The 15,207-nt window shown below is 31.9% G+C and overlaps 6 protein-coding genes across 9 annotated transcripts; 2 read left to right on the top strand and 4 right to left on the bottom strand.

The window, feature by feature from the left end:
- Position 1: 1 nt before the first annotated feature.
- Positions 2-1,567, bottom strand: LOC106656681 (peroxiredoxin-6). The gene is made up of 5 exons (XM_014377766.2): positions 897-1,567; positions 658-814; positions 373-584; positions 234-306; positions 2-154 (listed from the first exon to the last, which is right to left on the bottom strand). The coding sequence occupies exons 1-5, from the start codon at positions 980-982 to the stop codon at positions 17-19; spliced, it is 666 nt and encodes a 221-aa protein (XP_014233252.1). The 5' UTR covers positions 983-1,567; the 3' UTR covers positions 2-16.
- Positions 1,568-1,673: 106 nt separating this feature from the next.
- Positions 1,674-3,789, top strand: LOC106656613. Its single transcript, XM_014377677.2, has 5 exons — positions 1,674-2,400; positions 2,470-3,007; positions 3,076-3,297; positions 3,417-3,553; positions 3,629-3,789. The coding sequence occupies exons 1-5, from the start codon at positions 2,355-2,357 to the stop codon at positions 3,787-3,789; spliced, it is 1,104 nt and encodes a 367-aa protein (XP_014233163.1). The 5' UTR covers positions 1,674-2,354.
- A 263-nt stretch (positions 3,790-4,052) lies between these two features.
- On the bottom strand, positions 4,053-4,952 carry LOC106656614 (nucleoside diphosphate kinase 6). The gene is made up of 3 exons (XM_014377678.2): positions 4,708-4,952; positions 4,280-4,583; positions 4,053-4,219 (listed from the first exon to the last, which is right to left on the bottom strand). Exons 1-3 carry the CDS (start codon positions 4,783-4,785, stop codon positions 4,053-4,055), a joined length of 549 nt encoding a protein of 182 aa, XP_014233164.1. The 5' UTR covers positions 4,786-4,952.
- A 766-nt stretch (positions 4,953-5,718) lies between these two features.
- On the bottom strand, positions 5,719-11,591 carry LOC106656717 (NADPH:adrenodoxin oxidoreductase, mitochondrial). Of its 4 annotated transcripts, XM_014377834.2 has the most exons (7): positions 11,543-11,591; positions 11,307-11,389; positions 10,407-10,815; positions 7,318-7,456; positions 7,029-7,247; positions 6,744-6,959; positions 5,719-6,644 (listed from the first exon to the last, which is right to left on the bottom strand). In XM_014377834.2, exons 4-7 carry the CDS (start codon positions 7,438-7,440, stop codon positions 5,817-5,819), a joined length of 1,386 nt encoding a protein of 461 aa, XP_014233320.1. In that variant the 5' UTR covers positions 7,441-7,456; positions 10,407-10,815; positions 11,307-11,389; positions 11,543-11,591; the 3' UTR covers positions 5,719-5,816. The 4 variants fall into 4 exon arrangements, with proteins under 4 accessions (XP_014233320.1, XP_014233321.1, XP_014233319.1 ...); XM_014377835.2 differs by lacking the exons at positions 10,407-10,815; positions 11,307-11,389; positions 11,543-11,591 and adding an exon at positions 7,739-8,148; XM_014377833.2 differs by lacking the exons at positions 5,719-6,644; positions 6,744-6,959; positions 7,029-7,247; ... (1 more) ...; positions 11,307-11,389; positions 11,543-11,591 and adding exons at positions 7,742-8,282; positions 8,360-10,327.
- On the top strand, positions 10,972-11,801 carry LOC106656719 (40S ribosomal protein S23-like). The gene is made up of 3 exons (XM_014377838.1): positions 10,972-11,051; positions 11,218-11,377; positions 11,451-11,801. Exons 1-3 carry the CDS (start codon positions 11,048-11,050, stop codon positions 11,716-11,718), a joined length of 432 nt encoding a protein of 143 aa, XP_014233324.1. The 5' UTR covers positions 10,972-11,047; the 3' UTR covers positions 11,719-11,801.
- Positions 11,802-11,805: 4 nt separating this feature from the next.
- Positions 11,806-13,333, bottom strand: LOC106656718. The gene is made up of 7 exons (XM_023463246.1): positions 13,227-13,333; positions 12,948-13,154; positions 12,832-12,890; positions 12,636-12,761; positions 12,401-12,556; positions 12,147-12,338; positions 11,806-12,034 (listed from the first exon to the last, which is right to left on the bottom strand). Coding segments are annotated over exons 1-7 (879 nt in total). The 5' UTR covers positions 13,228-13,333; the 3' UTR covers positions 11,806-11,896.
- Positions 13,334-15,207: the final 1,874 nt, after the last annotated feature.

The following is a 15,207-nucleotide window of genomic DNA, read 5'->3' on the forward strand; positions in this document are numbered from 1 at the left end:
TTGTAACCAAAATAGTTTAACCACTGGTTGGCTGAGGAACTATACGAAGATATGGTTTGCCTGAGGGCAATGCAAGAGTTTTAATGTTATTCCCATAAGTTTTTGTGGCTTCATCTTCAGAGACAGTTGGTATGACCATCACTGGATCTCCTTTCTGTAAATGATTTAATTAATCAAGTAATTGGTTTTAAATAAATTTGTTTAATAATTTAATTAATCGAATGAAAAATTACCTTCCAATCGCAAGGAGTTGCAACTTTAAATTTGTCAGTCAGTTGAAGAGATTCGACAACTCTTAATATTTCACTAAAATGGAATCATCACATTAATACATGCAATTTATTGTAGCTGTTGTAAAACTTAAAATCTTACTCAAAGTTTCTGCCAGTAGTGGCTGGATACAAAATTGACAATCTCATTTTTTTCTTAGGATCAATGACAAATACAGCTCGAGCAGAAACTGGCATACCCTCCTTGTTCAATTCAGCTGGATCTAACATTCCCAAATTTACCGCAATATCTCTGGATTCATCAGCTATAATAGGATATGGGAATTCCATGAATTCTCCATAGGACTTGATATCCTTGAAAAAAATGTGTCACCTCAAGTTGCTTTTTTACTTGTACAAAACTAAATCAATATCTCTGTATCCTTACCTCGATCCATCTCTTGTGAGATTCTACGGAATTACATGAAATAGCTATCACCTTGACTCCCAATCTTTTGAATTCTGGCATAAGTTTGGCCACTCGAGCCAGTTCGGTCGTGCAAACTGGAGTAAAATCATTGGGGTGAGAAAAAAGGATTCCCCAGCTGAAATGAGTGTCAATGTCAAAGTACCGGTTTTATGGTTAGGATAAGTCATGATCATGATGAAATGATTAGTTGCACTTACGAGTCACCGAAGTATTTATGTAAATCCAAGTCTCCATGGCTTGATTCGGCGATAAAGTTTGGAAAGGTATCACCCAGAAGCACCATGTTGTCGCTGTACTCACGAATTTAAAAATTTATGATAATAAAACACTCTTGTATATATACTGTGTATGGGCGTGTGACGGAGTTGGTGGAGTACTACGTCGCGTAAAAAATTTCCTATCAAACAACGTAATGAATATAGCTCGAACCCAGTTTCAAGATCGTTATTCTTTTTTTCCCTCGCTCCTGCGGCTTCCTGTCGTTACGTTGTCGGTTCGTTGTATATAGACAATTGCAGCAGGCTGCACGTCTGTCGTGGCTTTAATATGCTTATAGATTCTGTGTGTTGCGAGCACGTGCATCGAACACGCCGACCGTTTCAATTCCGGACATGGAATTTCTCGAGTTATAGTACGGAACAAAATTATTTTCCGACGAATTTCACTCGATGATTGACCCACGATCGATGGAACGAGAAATGAATCGAGTTAAAATAAAATAAAATTAAACGTAAAATTATTAAAAGTAATATTCTATCGATTTCCATTCACTGTTCTCAAACCAGAGCAATAATTCAAATGTAAACATTTCAAATTACGTGAAAATGGAACTAGGGTTTCATTCGAAAAAGACGCATAAAAATATTGTCGATCATGATGACGTTTTATAAAGTACAATGGGGGGCGCATATCAATCGGATTGCTGGTGTAAAGCCCCGCACGTTAGCCTATATATACGCCAGCGGAATATTCAATGAGGGTATAAAGACACTAAGAAACAGTGACTATTCTTGAGAAAGTAAAGCAGCCGACCCGTTGACCTGTCAAACCGAAGGCCATCCCTTATGGGGCGAAGCCATCGTATCATATATTCCACTACCTACCTGCCGCCATTTCATTACATTGTATTTTCTGATTTCTCCCTCGCATTATTTGCGTCTGCTAGCTCTGCAAAACCTGTCTCATTCGTTTTTGTTTTCTTAAAAAAAAAAATTATGGTGTTGCAAGGCTTGTTTCATGAAGTTTGACCATTTGCTCTGAAAATCGACGAATTAGTTTGGAAAAACTCCCTCGGAGAAGTAACTGATATCGCAAAAATTTGCGATTTGTCGATCGCAGTAATAAACTGGGAAAAGGTGGCGCGGTGTGGCCCAGCAGCCATGCTTCGATTTGTAAACAAAACTTGTTTGAAAATGGTGTGAGGAAGGGCTTCACAGAGACCGCGCGTGGTTACCGCATCTTTCATCGTATAATAAAAATTGAATCGTTAAAAAGTCTTGGGTGAATAGGAGCGTCTAAAAACTCTTGAAATTTTCTATAACCACACCGTGTTGGTTTGCAATCTTAAAAAAAAGTTCTCCGCTGAAAGCTGCGCTGATCGATGTTGGAAATTTGACATTTTTTACTCGGAATTCAATTAATCCCAAGGTGCGATCATGACCCGTGAAATAAAAACATTGCGTTGTCTTTTTCCTGAACCAAGTACGTATCTTTTGAAAAAATGAATAGTGCACTGGTATTTTTCTTTTAGCAGCACATTGTTTTTTTCAGAACCTCCAAGACGTAAAAATTTTATCAAGGAAAATGTCAAAAGTGTACGAAAAATGGAGCAACTTTTTCACTCTGATAGTCAAGAAGTCAAAGATTTGAAGTTATCTACGCTAAATAAACATAAATTTCCCGTCAAACATAGAAGTATAAGCAATAGTCAAGGTTTTAATGAACACAAAGTTGTGTCAACTAAAACCATTGAAGAAGGCATAGCCAGTTTATTACTTCAGAAATCAAGTGATAGGAAAACCAGTGCTCCAGTTTTTTCTTATAAAAAACCTAGTTTAAAGAAACAACAACTTAAACCATCAGTAAACAAATTAAATGTTAAAAGAGTCCGAAGTTCAAAAGATAATGCTCTGAGCAAAATTGAAAATAAGAATTCCAAATCTGAAACTCAAAAAAGTGCATGTGCTGTAAACAATAAATTGAATAGTAATTACAATGATAATAGCAATGATGTGAAATTGGTAAGCCTAGGAATACAAACTGTAGACACTGATGATATAGATAGTTTATACTCTGAAGGAATCATAAGGTATTATTTAATTCATTTTTATTGGGTAGAAAATATTTTCCTTATATTAAAAAAATAATTTTTCATAGATATCCTTCAACAAAATTCAAAAATTCTCAAAATGACTTCAAGGAAGACAATCCACAAGAAATTAAAAATAATGAAAACTGTATTGACTCTGAATGTCAAGTTAATGATAGTAAAGATTATGTTAAAATTAACAAAGAAAAAATTACTTTAGCCAGTAAATTAGCATCGCAACTCAGCAACAGCTCTGGACAAATTAGTCATCGAATGGGAGTTGTTCCTAAGTATGACATACTTTTATGAGATTTTATTTGATAATATTTAAGACACTTATTCCTCTATTTAACTAAGAATCTTCTCAAAAAGATAAAAAATTTAATAAAAAATTGTAAACATGTTATAGATACATCAAGGAACGTAAAGAAGAACTGGTAAAAGAAAAGTTAGCTAAAGCTGCAGCAAAACAGTCTGATTGTCCTGTTGGTCACGTTCCAATACCAGATAATGAAAGAAAAGAAACACTTGCCATGTTGAAAAAAAGTTGCTACTTTGTTTTTATATTGTTTTTTCAATATTTCCTTAAGATATATTAATTTTTTAATTTATAAATTTCAGATCATCAAGAACTTGTTAATGAACTAAATATGTTACCAATCAGAACAGATACATTGCGTTCTCAAAAAAGAAAGATGGAAATAGAAAAAAATTTGGAAAAGCTGGAAGAAGCTATCAAAGTTTTTTCAAGACCAAAAGTTTACGTGAAAGTTGATGCATAATTGATTTGTTTATACTTCAATCTTTAATAATTTACTTGATTATTTCTGTACAGTTTCAATTTGATATTATGCTGAAAAATGGTTTGTTATTGGGTAACCTTTAATCTCGAAAATTGTAAATATTAGACATTTTCAAAATAGTTAAATTGTCTAGTCTTTAAAGAATCACTATTGAATAAAAAATAAACTTATTTTTAATAATTAACAATTTATTTACACATTATTTACAATCAAGCAAACTTATGTAAGTAGTTTTAAATTTCTTATTTTGAGTCACCCACTATATTTTTATTTATGAGATGAACAAACAAATCTTCATCAAATTTCAAGTTCCCTGTTTCAAAATGTATTTCTTCATTTTCATACCAATCTTTTATCTTAAAGTCACTGAAAAATACAGATATTTCTCTTGCTGCTGATTCTTCAGAATCTAAAAAACAAATTTTTTTTATAAATTTTCAAAATTTTTTTTCATTAATAATTTATTTACCCGATCCATGGCCAGCGTTTCTAGTATCAGATAAGCCAAACATGCCTCTAATTGTATTTGGATCTGAGAATTGAGTTTGATAACATTTTGTAGGCCCTAAAAGTTTTCGCCATTTGGCTATCACATCTGGAGCAGTAAGTATGTGAATATCGGAAGGTCCACTGCTCATAAAAGTAGTAAGTCTATTATAAAAAAATTTTCCTTTGTGTTCTTCATAAAATTTTTCAGCAAGTTTTTGATTGATAATGGTTCTCTGTGTCCTCACAATCTTAATGTCATTAGACAAAATCATTTCTCTAATATTCTAAAAAATTTTAAAAATCTCATTGATAGAATTATACACTATATATGTTTACAAATTCGGAAGAAAAAATAAATTTTCATTAAATTTGCAAATATTTATTTTTTATTTTAAGGTTAAAATATACCTGCAGAGCAAATGGATTTTTAACGACGTGGGGTTTTAAAATCGCAAGGGTCAATTGGAATGGCTTTTTAGTTGTCATTTTTCTAATATTTTTTTGTCACAGACAATCAATTCATTATCAAGAGCAGCTCGATCTTATAATAAACCATATTTATGGTAGTCGATAGAGCAGGTTTTTAAACGGAACGCATGCCGTCGCGTGGACCGCGCGACAATTGTCAAAAGCCTCCGCCTGTTGGTCTGAAAGCAAAACACAACACCCGTCACCCAGTACAAAAGTGGCGACCAGATTTTTACATACTTTCCTTATACTTTTTGTCACTCATTTGGGTGCGAAGTCAAATACCTTGTGAATATCGGTATCAATTCAGCAACTAATTATAGAAATATTCTTTACCGAAATATTGAAAATATTGCGAAAATGAGTAAAAAAAAAAGACAAGTACAGGGATGGTGCTTGGATATCCGTTGGTGGGATGCCCTATGCTTTGAAAGAAGGTGACGTAATTTCTATTTTCGGAATATGGAGAAATTGTTAATATCAATCTAATCAGAGACAGAAAAACAAAAAAGTTGAAAAGAAATGGCTACTTATGCTATGAAAATCATAAAAGCACCATACTATTTGTCGACGATCGTAATTACAGATTTAAACTCTTTGGACAGAACAATACTGGTGGAGTACATGAAATATTATAAACGATCTCTCTAAGAATAGTAAAAAAATCCAAGATAAAGATATCAAGTAGATACAAAGAGAAGTATGTAGACCCGGCTCATTTTATTGCAAATAAGTTAGATTTATATGAACATTTGAATAGTTTTATTCAAAAATATGGAAGTATATACGGAAAATGACATAAAGATGCATATTGTAAAATTATGTACTTTGGATTTTTATAAATTTAAATAAATTATAATTATAAAAAGCTTGATGTAACATGATGATATATCGATTTAAAATCAAATAAAATTAAGAATTAAGTATTTGATGAAAAACACATTTTTATAATATAAAAATTTTTATTAAATAAATATAGCTTCTAAAATTTTTCGCGTAAACAAAAATGTGTTAGTATCGGAAGAGTAGAAAAGTAACAAGTTATATTATCAATTTAGTGCTATTTTCAACATTTCAGATATCTCAACAATTTTTTCACGAGGTTTTCCAACAGAATTTCCTCTTTTACGTTCTTCATGGTCAATTTTTTCCCATCCATGATAATCAACAACATTAATGCCTCTTTCATTTAATAAATTTTTTAAATCCGAATAACCACCTTTATCTTCAGAGAGATCAAGTTCTATTGATACTATTTGTCCCACTTTAAAAGCATTATTCATGGTTGAAATAATAATACCCATAGGCCCTGTTGCTACCCAGCCAGCTGCATACAATCCTTTTTCAACTTTTCCATCAGAATTAATTATTTTACCTGATTTCACATCAAAAGGTATATTGGGATCTATCAATTTTGATTTATATCCAATGCTTCTCACAGCAAGATTACACGGGAAATCTTCAAATTTATCAGTAGCTTTGGCAGTTTGTTTTAATAAATCTTCTCCTTCAAGTTCATTTACTGAAAACTTTACTTTTTCGATGTTATTAGTTCCTATGAATTCTGTTGGTCCTCGCAAAAAAATCGGATGAAACTCTTTATCAAAATTGCTTTTGTCAAGAGGTGCCTCATCAAGAGACTTAAGCATGAGCTCTGTTAATCTTTTACGAGGCCTTGCAAGATTAGCAACAATATCTTTAATTTCTGTAAAGTCATTAGGTCTCCAGAAAGTTTTACAATTTGGCAATTTTAACATTTCTCTCAGTTCGGCAATTGTAAAAGCTGCTTGTAGAGGACCTCGACGTCCTATAAGCCATACCCTCTTAACTTTACTCTCAGCAAGTTGCTCAAGTGCATGAGATGTTATATCAGTTGTCTAAAAAAAAAAAAAAAAACATAACACAAAATACATAAAAAATTCCCGCCCTATATTCTCAAAATTTGATAGAAAAATTTCATTTCATGAGTACTATACCTTAAGCCTATCAACTGAGGAAAGAAGTATTCTGGCAATGTCAATAGCTACATTTCCTTGTCCTAATATAACAGCATCTTCACCAGTTAGATCGATTTTCAAGTTTTTATCACAAGGTATACCATTGTACCATCCTACAAAATTTCTGGCAGCTATTACATTGTTTAAATTTTCTCCAGGAATATTTAATGTTCTATCATATTCAGCCCCATAAGTCTAAAAAGGGAGTAATTTTTAATGACATTTTTTATGATTCATGCAATTTCAAAAATATACTAGACTGACCAATACAATGGCGTGATAGAGATTTTTAAGTTCTTCTATTTTGACATCTTTTCCTACATCAACATTTCCTAAAAATTGTACCCGATCATCTTTGGCTATTTTATCAAAAGTATTGATAACATTTTTAACTTCTGGATGATCTGGTGCTACTCCAAACCTGACTAAACCAAAAGGAACGGGTAGTTTTTCTAAAATATCGACTTTGGCTTCAGGTTTTATCTGTAATTATATTGATAACAAATAAAGAACTTTCGATGTGTATTTTTCCACAAAAAATCATTTTTAATACCTTCAAAATTTGTTGAGTAGCATAAAAACCAGCAGGACCGGCACCAACGACGCAGACTTTCGGAGTGACATTTTTCGAAGAAAATTGACGGAAAGAATTGAGTAAAACTCCAGACTTTGACATTTTCAAACAATGTTACCTGCAATATAATTAATTAATACTTATTATTCATTGATTTTATTTGTTGAAATAAAAAAGTAAAAATGTACTATTTATGTTTTAATGATTATTTTTTAACTCAATTTTTTTTAAATATTTTTATCACACTGAATAAGTTTCATAAAAAGAGATGATATAATGTAAAAACTAAACACATTTACAGTAAATTCAATATATTTTTATTCATTTAAAATAATTTAAATTAATTTATTATTAGAGTATGAAATTCTAAAATAAAAAGTATAAAGTTTACAAAACTCACTGGCAACCAACGAAGTATGCTTAATACTTTTATTATAACAGCGTCAATGCATCTCACGATCTTATCTTTAACCGACACAAACCAATCAGAAATACAATATTTAACGGGCCATTAATAACATAAATATATTAACAAAAATATAAGATATTTCAGCAGATTTGAATCTAATATTCGTTTTCGTAAAAAGAATTGTCCGAAAAAACACTAAAAAATTAGCCTAGTAGTTGTTATTTGAATTGATTACTTTCGGAAATCGTAAATGATTTTCTTTGTATCACCAACAATTTCCAACATAATCTCGATTTAAAACATTAAAAAATATCATTAATATATAATTCATTATATAATAACAGACTTCTACTTAAAATGTAAGAGATAACTCTCAAATCTCTTATCACATTTTATAATTATCATTGTTATTGAGTATTAACTACTTCGGTTTCTGTACATTCAAATAGCTTATTATTTAAAGATGCAATGTAATCAATGCAAAACTTTGCTATCCAGGTGTTGATTTTTTCTATATATTCATATATTTCTGAATCTGTAAATTTTTTATTTCATTATTCATTATTAATCAACAATATAACTACTCATTATGCCAAATTTAATATATCTTACCATAAATTTGTGTTATAGGCACAATTGACAATACTGTTTTGTTTTTTATATCCATAACTTGCAATTTTTCTTTAATATCTTGAATATTTTTTAAAACATAATCATTTTTCGTCAAGTTTTTGAATAAAATATAAAATCCTATCTGCTCATTTACACCAAATTCTACATCTTCAAATGTGTCAGAGAGTAAAAACAAAATACCCACATTCAATTGTGTAAGTAACAAAAATCCGAAAAATGCCAAGTTATCTCCCACATTCAATGTACAAAAAATGTTAATAAGCTTACTCATTACATCATTATTAGCATACATTTTTGTAAATTCAAAATAAACTAATTTATATTGTTTGTCTAATTGCATCTCATTTACGAATCTTGAAAGACTTTTTGCATTTGGTAAAACTATTTCTTTTTCTTCATTAGCAATTTTGAATAAAATTTCAAAAATTTCAGCAACCTGCACAGTGCAAAATCTTGAACTTAAGATATTAGTAAATTGTTTTCCTTCCTTTATAATGAAATTACAATGAAATCCCTTGAAACTAAAATTTAAATTCTCTGAAATTGTATCAAAGTTTGACAATTTGGGGATTTTTTCTGCTTGATAAAACAATAGCTTAATTGGACTTAAACTTCTTTTATATAATATTTCATTATATGATTCTGTTACTTGAGTTACCCAGAAAAGACTTTTCCATTTCTTTAATTCTGTATTACCAACTACTTGCAAAGCTTCATGTAATTTTGTTATTGGAAAATTTATCATGTATTTGTCTGCTACAATTTTAGCTATTGTTTTAATACTATAATAGTTCAATCCTGTATTTGATTCATAAGCTTTTATGTTATTTTCTATGACTTCACATTGAAACTTTTTAAATAGTGAAGCACATGAAATTACTTGTTTAATAAAATGTTCTGGAATGTCTTTTTTATCAAACATGGGCAAAGAACATGTTTTCCCATATTGTTGTTTGAGTATTTTTAGATGTGGTAGAATAAATTCAAAACCTTTAAATCCAAGACATATCACATAAACTTCTGAGTTACCTTCTTTACTGGTGACAGGTTTATAAAAATGAATAGTTTGAAACGAACAAGATAAAAAGTATATCAAGCAGATGGATTGGTGTTCAAATATTGTGAAAATTTTTAATAAAAAGTTCCCTTTAGTTTGTAAAACATGTAAAGCAGCCACCACTTCACAATAATGTAAAGGGGATACAATTAGTTCTTGTTCGCTTGGATCATTTGTACAATTAATGCTTCCATCAGCGGTAACTACACTAACTTTGCCTTTTGATTCATATATCTTTAACAGTGCTTCTAAATTTTCACAAGATAACAAATTTCCTGTGTAATCTTCTCCAAAAAACCAATTATCCAGAGTATGTCTAATTAAACGATCATCACTTATCATATTGCAATGCTTATTTCCTTCATAATAAGGATTCAGCGTTGTGGCAAGCCAGTTCCAACGCGTTGCTAATAAATTTGTTTTTAACCAATGATTCAAACAAGTAATGAAAGCACCAGGAGCTTCACACAAATGCAAACTTGAAAATTCATAGTTATTTTCAATAATTAAGTCTTTTGAAATCAGTGGATACTTTGATATTATTTCATGAAATTTACACCAGGCTTGGGTTAATAATTCTGGATCATATTCTTTGCGTAATCGCCATTCTATATCTTTGGCTTTATTTCTGTTTGTAGTGTGTTTATGCCACTTGGATAATGGATAGCAATTTAATTTTGATTTAACTTCATTGAGGAGAGTCTTTAAATTTTGCAATTCTTCAATAATCCAAGGTTTTTTTACAAACATAGACTCAGGTAAAGGGAGCTTGTAATTTTGATTACCCTCAATTGTAAATGATTTGTAAAACATTTTTTCTGCACTTTCTCGCATTTCGGAAAAACTTTCCATTTTTAATAGATCAAATAGAAAGTGTACAATTGCCTAATCTACTGAACAAATACCAGGAATGTAATTGCAATAATGCAAATTTTTGATAAGTATTAAAAAATGAACTTCGTGACGTACCTTGTTTACATATGATGTATCCACTAAGCAAGAATAATTTTAAGAGAAAAATCAAATCCAGTATGTATCATATGATTGATATTAGAGTTGATTCAAACAATGGTATACATTGACTACTGCGATTTGATCTGTGCGAAGACGACAAAAGTGATTGAAGAAATATTTTTTACTTTCATATTAACGGTGCCAAATGACGGAGATTGGTTGAAACTCCTTGACCGAGAATCATTCATAAATTTCACCATATGTTTAACCTACTTAATTAAGTCTTTTACGTTGTTCGATACAGAAATTCGAAATAAACCGTGGAGCAGGTGAGTAGTTTGTCGTCGACTTGTTGTACAGGTTTCATCTTCTCATAAATATTACATGACATAAGTGTTGTGTACCGGCAACTAAGCTCAATGACCTGATGAAAAATTAATAGAAAAATTAAGGCACGTCATTTTTGATTGACGTCGTCAGATGTCGCTATAAGCGGCAAACAAAATTTGAAAAATCGAGACCAAACGCGCAAGGAGAAAGTAAATTCGAATACCATAAGATATTAAGTTGTGTGGACAGTCTTATGTGAATACTGAGGCTGAACACGTGTTTTAAGATTCATATAGTAATTTTGACTTTCTTTGCAACACGCAAATATGGGTACGACCAAAATAGTTTTTTGTTTAAACTTTATTTATAAAAAAAAATTCTTATTTTAACGGAAATATTCAATTGACAAGTGTACAAAATGAAACTTTTTTTTATAAACCACGTACGTGTGTTGCACATGTTCTAAATATGACTAATATAATGATTTTTAATGCAGGTAAACCGCATGGTATTCGTACTGCACGCAAATATAAAAATCTGCGCCGAGAACAAAGGTGGAATGATAAAGACTATAAAAAAGCCAACCTTGGAACGAGGTGGAAGGCCAATCCATTCAGTGGAGCTTCCCATGCCAAAGGAATTGTTTTAGAAAAAATGTAAATAATAATCTATAACAAATTTTATACTTAATTAAATATTATAATGTGCATAATTGTGGTAATTTTTTAGTGGGATTGAAGCTAAGCAGCCAAATTCAGCTATTAGAAAGTGTGTAAGAGTTCAGTTAATAAAAAATGGCAAAAAGATTACAGCATTTGTACCTCGAGATGGTTGTTTGAACAGCATAGAAGAAAATGATGAAGTTCTAGTGTCAGGCTTTGGTCGCAAAGGCCATGCTGTGGGAGATATTCCTGGAGTTCGCTTCAAGATTGTAAAAGTAGCTAATGTCGGTCTTTTGGCATTATATAAAGAGAAAAAAGAGAGACCTAGATCTTAAAACAACTTTTAATTGTTGATGAATTAAATGTAGTACACAATTTTTAATAATTAAAATAAAAATTATAAAATCATCTTAACTTACTGAAATTTATAATTTAAACGTCAACACATAACTTATAATTTAAATTTTAACAAAGGACAAAGACTTGTTTGCTCCTTGAAATATTTTGTTTGATTTAAATTTCATTGAATACATTGCAAGCTTGTTCTATTAAAACTAGACTATTCTTGATAGCTGCAGCTAATGGCCTTGGTACTTTGTTGTCATAATCTGGGATATAACGAGTTTTAATACTGGTTTCATTCATTTGTATCTGAAAAAAACAGATCTTTAAATTTTTTTCGAAAATATTCACTCAAGTTAAAAATATTTATAAAAACTACTGGATTTACAATAATAATGTTCAAACTGATCAAAATGCATACCTTATTTATCATGGTAAATTCTGTGTAAATATTCTTCAAGTCATTACAAAAATCAGGATAATGTTTTGAATAATCATTTGAATGTTCAAGTTGTTCAGGTAAAGAAATAATTTTTTGGAATGAATTACTAAAATTTTCCATCATAGAATCATCTTCATTTACTTTTGATTCAGTCAATACTTTCATACTATCCTGGAAACAAGAGAAAAAATTATATTAATATAATATTATAGAAACTTTTTATGAATTATTACTTTTGCTAATGCACATAGGTGTTTCAAGTTAGCCGATTCCATTGTTTCATCTATCGTTATTTTTGTTATGTCTGTTTTTTCTTTTACATTAGGAGATTCATGAGAAGAAAAATCAGTAACAGTTGGTTTATCAAGTTGAATGTTTTCATCATCCTTCTGAAAAAACATATAAAATTAATGGGTAATATTTTTCACTTGATTGTAGATTATGAATCATTACTGTACTTGATATTACCTTGTCTATTTTTTCAATATCAAGGTGGTCATTTTTAGACAAGTCGGAATTTGATAAATGGACGCTTTTCACAAGTAGAACCAGTAGTGATAAAAATGGCACTTGTTTTTCAATGGGACATTTACCCTGCGGAGACCAATGAATCACATAATTATATTTCAAAGAATTTATCGATATTAAAAATGATTCAACTTACTAGTAAAACATTTTCATCATTGCAAAGTCCAATTTGTCCATAACATTTTATAATTTTATCTAAAACAGAAATACAGAATGAAAAATATGTCTCGGAATTGAACTATGATTTGGTACCAGCAAGTGAATCTTCTTTCAACTTGTTAAAAGCTGCAGCATTGAATCCTGGACTTTCTAACAATATCCAATGCAATAAATCTAGGCGCTTTGATCCCGTAAGAATAGTATTTTCGAACTCTTTATACTGAATCTGTGCAATTTCAGGATAACGCAGCTTTTCCAGAAAATCGTATAAATTTCGTATGATCGAATCTTTATCGGCCACTGAAATAAAATGTTGAATATGTATTTTTGCGTAACTTTGAACATAAAGAGTCAAAGTTAATGATACATTACTTTTGCTTCGCAAAATTAATGCGAATATACGTGAGATAACAAATGTTGTTTACTATTTCATTATGCAGACGACAGTTTGCTTAAACACTGTGTCAGTGTGCGACGAAGACAGCCAATCGTGCCGGCTGAACCAGTAAACAGTCCTGTCCGATGGAGCCGGGAGCTTTGTATGTAGCGACATCTACAGTCAATTATTATTCGAAAATATATATTCAAATATTACGCGTTGCATACAAAAAGGTAGGTAGGCGATAAAATGTGCACAATTAAATCATGGGAGAGGTGAAATTTGAGATGCGATGACAGTGACTGTGGTGTGACGGGTGTCTTGCTGGTTTTTTTTTGCATCGTGCGTCGTTCAAAGGGATTCGGCTTATTTCAAATTAATTTTTTACACGTAACTAAAACCTTTTCATGGAATTTGCTATTGCATTTTGGCTTAAACCAAGCGCATCTTGAATAATTTTTAGAAATGAAAGCTGAAGAAATAATGAACATTAAAAAATGACGAATTCGAGATATTTCAATGATACGCAAGAACGAGAGAGACGGGTGAAGGCGAGATCGATGTCGCCCCCTTGCGTTCTTTGCGCCAACGAATTTACGCGCGGGTATCGCCGAGCCGCGAACAACACGCACGAGAGCCGCAGTAAATGCGATCGTAAAGCAATATGCAATTGTGCGGTAAAGTGGGCTACGGGCTGCAGAGCCGCCACTCGACAAATCTGAAATGTCGCATCTTTTGAATACATGCAGGATCGGCCTCCCCTCAATGCTTCGAGTCCCAGATCTCAAGCCTATAATGAGTAGAGGGTAATTATGCTCGCTTATATTTTTCTCTTTCTTCGCTGCTCATTATTATTATTATTATTATTATAAATTGATGCGTGAGTAAAGTAACGGTTAATGCAGGCCTTGATATATAGGTGCACTGTAATTTAAGCGTCGTCCAGTGGCAGTCGTAAAACCTAATTTCAAGCCAGTAAGTAAGTGTAAAGGATATGGACGCGTTTACATTATGCATCGCGTGTCTTGCCATCGTGTCATCTCGTCGAGTCCGATGTGGATGATGCTGAGTATCGCTCGCAAACCCAAGAATGTGTCAATGTATAAGTAACACGGCTCAGTCAGCTCCGAGTTCGAAACGATCTCAACGGGAGCAATAGTAGTGGCGTAGCATCAGAGACCCCAGTCCGAGAAATGTCCTCTACGGTTCATTCCGTGCAATTAACTTGTCATTTTATCATCGAGTGAACATACATTTTGCTTCAGTTTCAAAGGGCCCGCTATTGAAAAATCAGCTATTAACATCGTATTTATTTATAAAATATTTTACTTGCAAACTATCACTTTAAAAAATTAAAATTGTCAATGTTCAGCTGAAATTTTTTTACAGGTAAATGTTAAAATATGTTATTATTGACTGATACACCAAAATAAATTCCAATTCCGTTAAATGCCAGCTTTTTTCGATATGGTATGCCAAAAGAATAAATGCATAAGTATTGTAAATTTTGCTCGGAGCAAAGATTATGCAGGATCATTTGGGACTCGAACGATCTTCAATGGGCTCGTAATCCCATTCGAAATTGGAATTGGCATCGAATAACTGGGTTCAATGTGTAAGTTCTAAAGTTTTGTCTATACAGAATTGATCACGATTTACACAAATTCGATAGGTCCCGAGCGTCGAAACGAAGCAGGCGATGTGCGCTACACGGGGCTGCATACAAGTGCGAGTCGTTCTATTATATAGCGAGAAGCAGAACGAACCTCGGCATTCGGCATAGGAGTAGAATATAAAAGATAGAGAGAGAGAGAGAGAGAGAGAAGAAGCTCGGCGCAGCGAAAGCATATAGGCCTCGCGAATCGCGAGACTCTCGTTTAAGGGGTATACGAGGGGAGGGAGCTGACCCTAGAAATTCTCGCCGCGACTACGACGGTGCGTGTGCGCGACTGTGTGTGTGTGTGTGCAGTGAAC

This window comes from Trichogramma pretiosum, unplaced genomic scaffold (genome assembly GCF_000599845.2).
Source record: "Trichogramma pretiosum strain Unisexual culture from Peru unplaced genomic scaffold, Tpre_2.0 scaffold41, whole genome shotgun sequence".
NCBI lineage: Eukaryota > Metazoa > Arthropoda > Insecta > Hymenoptera > Trichogrammatidae > Trichogramma > Trichogramma pretiosum.

Coding starts and splice junctions, on each gene's coding strand:
- LOC106656681 (XM_014377766.2), bottom strand. CDS start 982: ATGGTGCTTCTGGGTGATACCTTTCCAAACTTTATCGCCGAATCAAGC. Junction 815..896: donor CATAAATACTTCGGTGACTC/GTAAGTGCAACT, acceptor CACTCATTTCAG/CTGGGGAATCCTTTTTTCTC. Junction 585..657: donor CTCACAAGAGATGGATCGAG/GTAAGGATACAG, acceptor ATTTTTTTCAAG/GATATCAAGTCCTATGGAGA.
- LOC106656613 (XM_014377677.2), top strand. CDS start 2,355: ATGACCCGTGAAATAAAAACATTGCGTTGTCTTTTTCCTGAACCAA. Junction 2,401..2,469: donor TTGTCTTTTTCCTGAACCAA/GTACGTATCTTT, acceptor TGTTTTTTTCAG/AACCTCCAAGACGTAAAAAT. Junction 3,554..3,628: donor ACTTGCCATGTTGAAAAAAA/GTTGCTACTTTG, acceptor TATAAATTTCAG/ATCATCAAGAACTTGTTAAT.
- LOC106656614 (XM_014377678.2), bottom strand. CDS start 4,785: ATGACAACTAAAAAGCCATTCCAATTGACCCTTGCGATTTTAAAACCC. Junction 4,584..4,707: donor AAAATCCATTTGCTCTGCAG/GTATATTTTAAC, acceptor AAAATTTTTTAG/AATATTAGAGAAATGATTTT. Junction 4,220..4,279: donor AAACGCTGGCCATGGATCGG/GTAAATAAATTA, acceptor TTTGTTTTTTAG/ATTCTGAAGAATCAGCAGCA.
- LOC106656717 (XM_014377833.2), bottom strand. CDS start 10,289: ATGGAAAGTTTTTCCGAAATGCGAGAAAGTGCAGAAAAAATGTTTTAC. Junction 8,283..8,359: donor GCCTATAACACAAATTTATG/GTAAGATATATT, acceptor AAAAATTTACAG/ATTCAGAAATATATGAATAT.
- LOC106656719 (XM_014377838.1), top strand. Junction 11,378..11,450: donor GGAATTGTTTTAGAAAAAAT/GTAAATAATAAT, acceptor GTAATTTTTTAG/TGGGATTGAAGCTAAGCAGC.
- LOC106656718 (XM_023463246.1), bottom strand. Junction 12,557..12,635: donor ATATTGAAAAAATAGACAAG/GTAATATCAAGT, acceptor ATGTTTTTTCAG/AAGGATGATGAAAACATTCA. Junction 12,339..12,400: donor ACCTATGTGCATTAGCAAAA/GTAATAATTCAT, acceptor TCTTGTTTCCAG/GATAGTATGAAAGTATTGAC.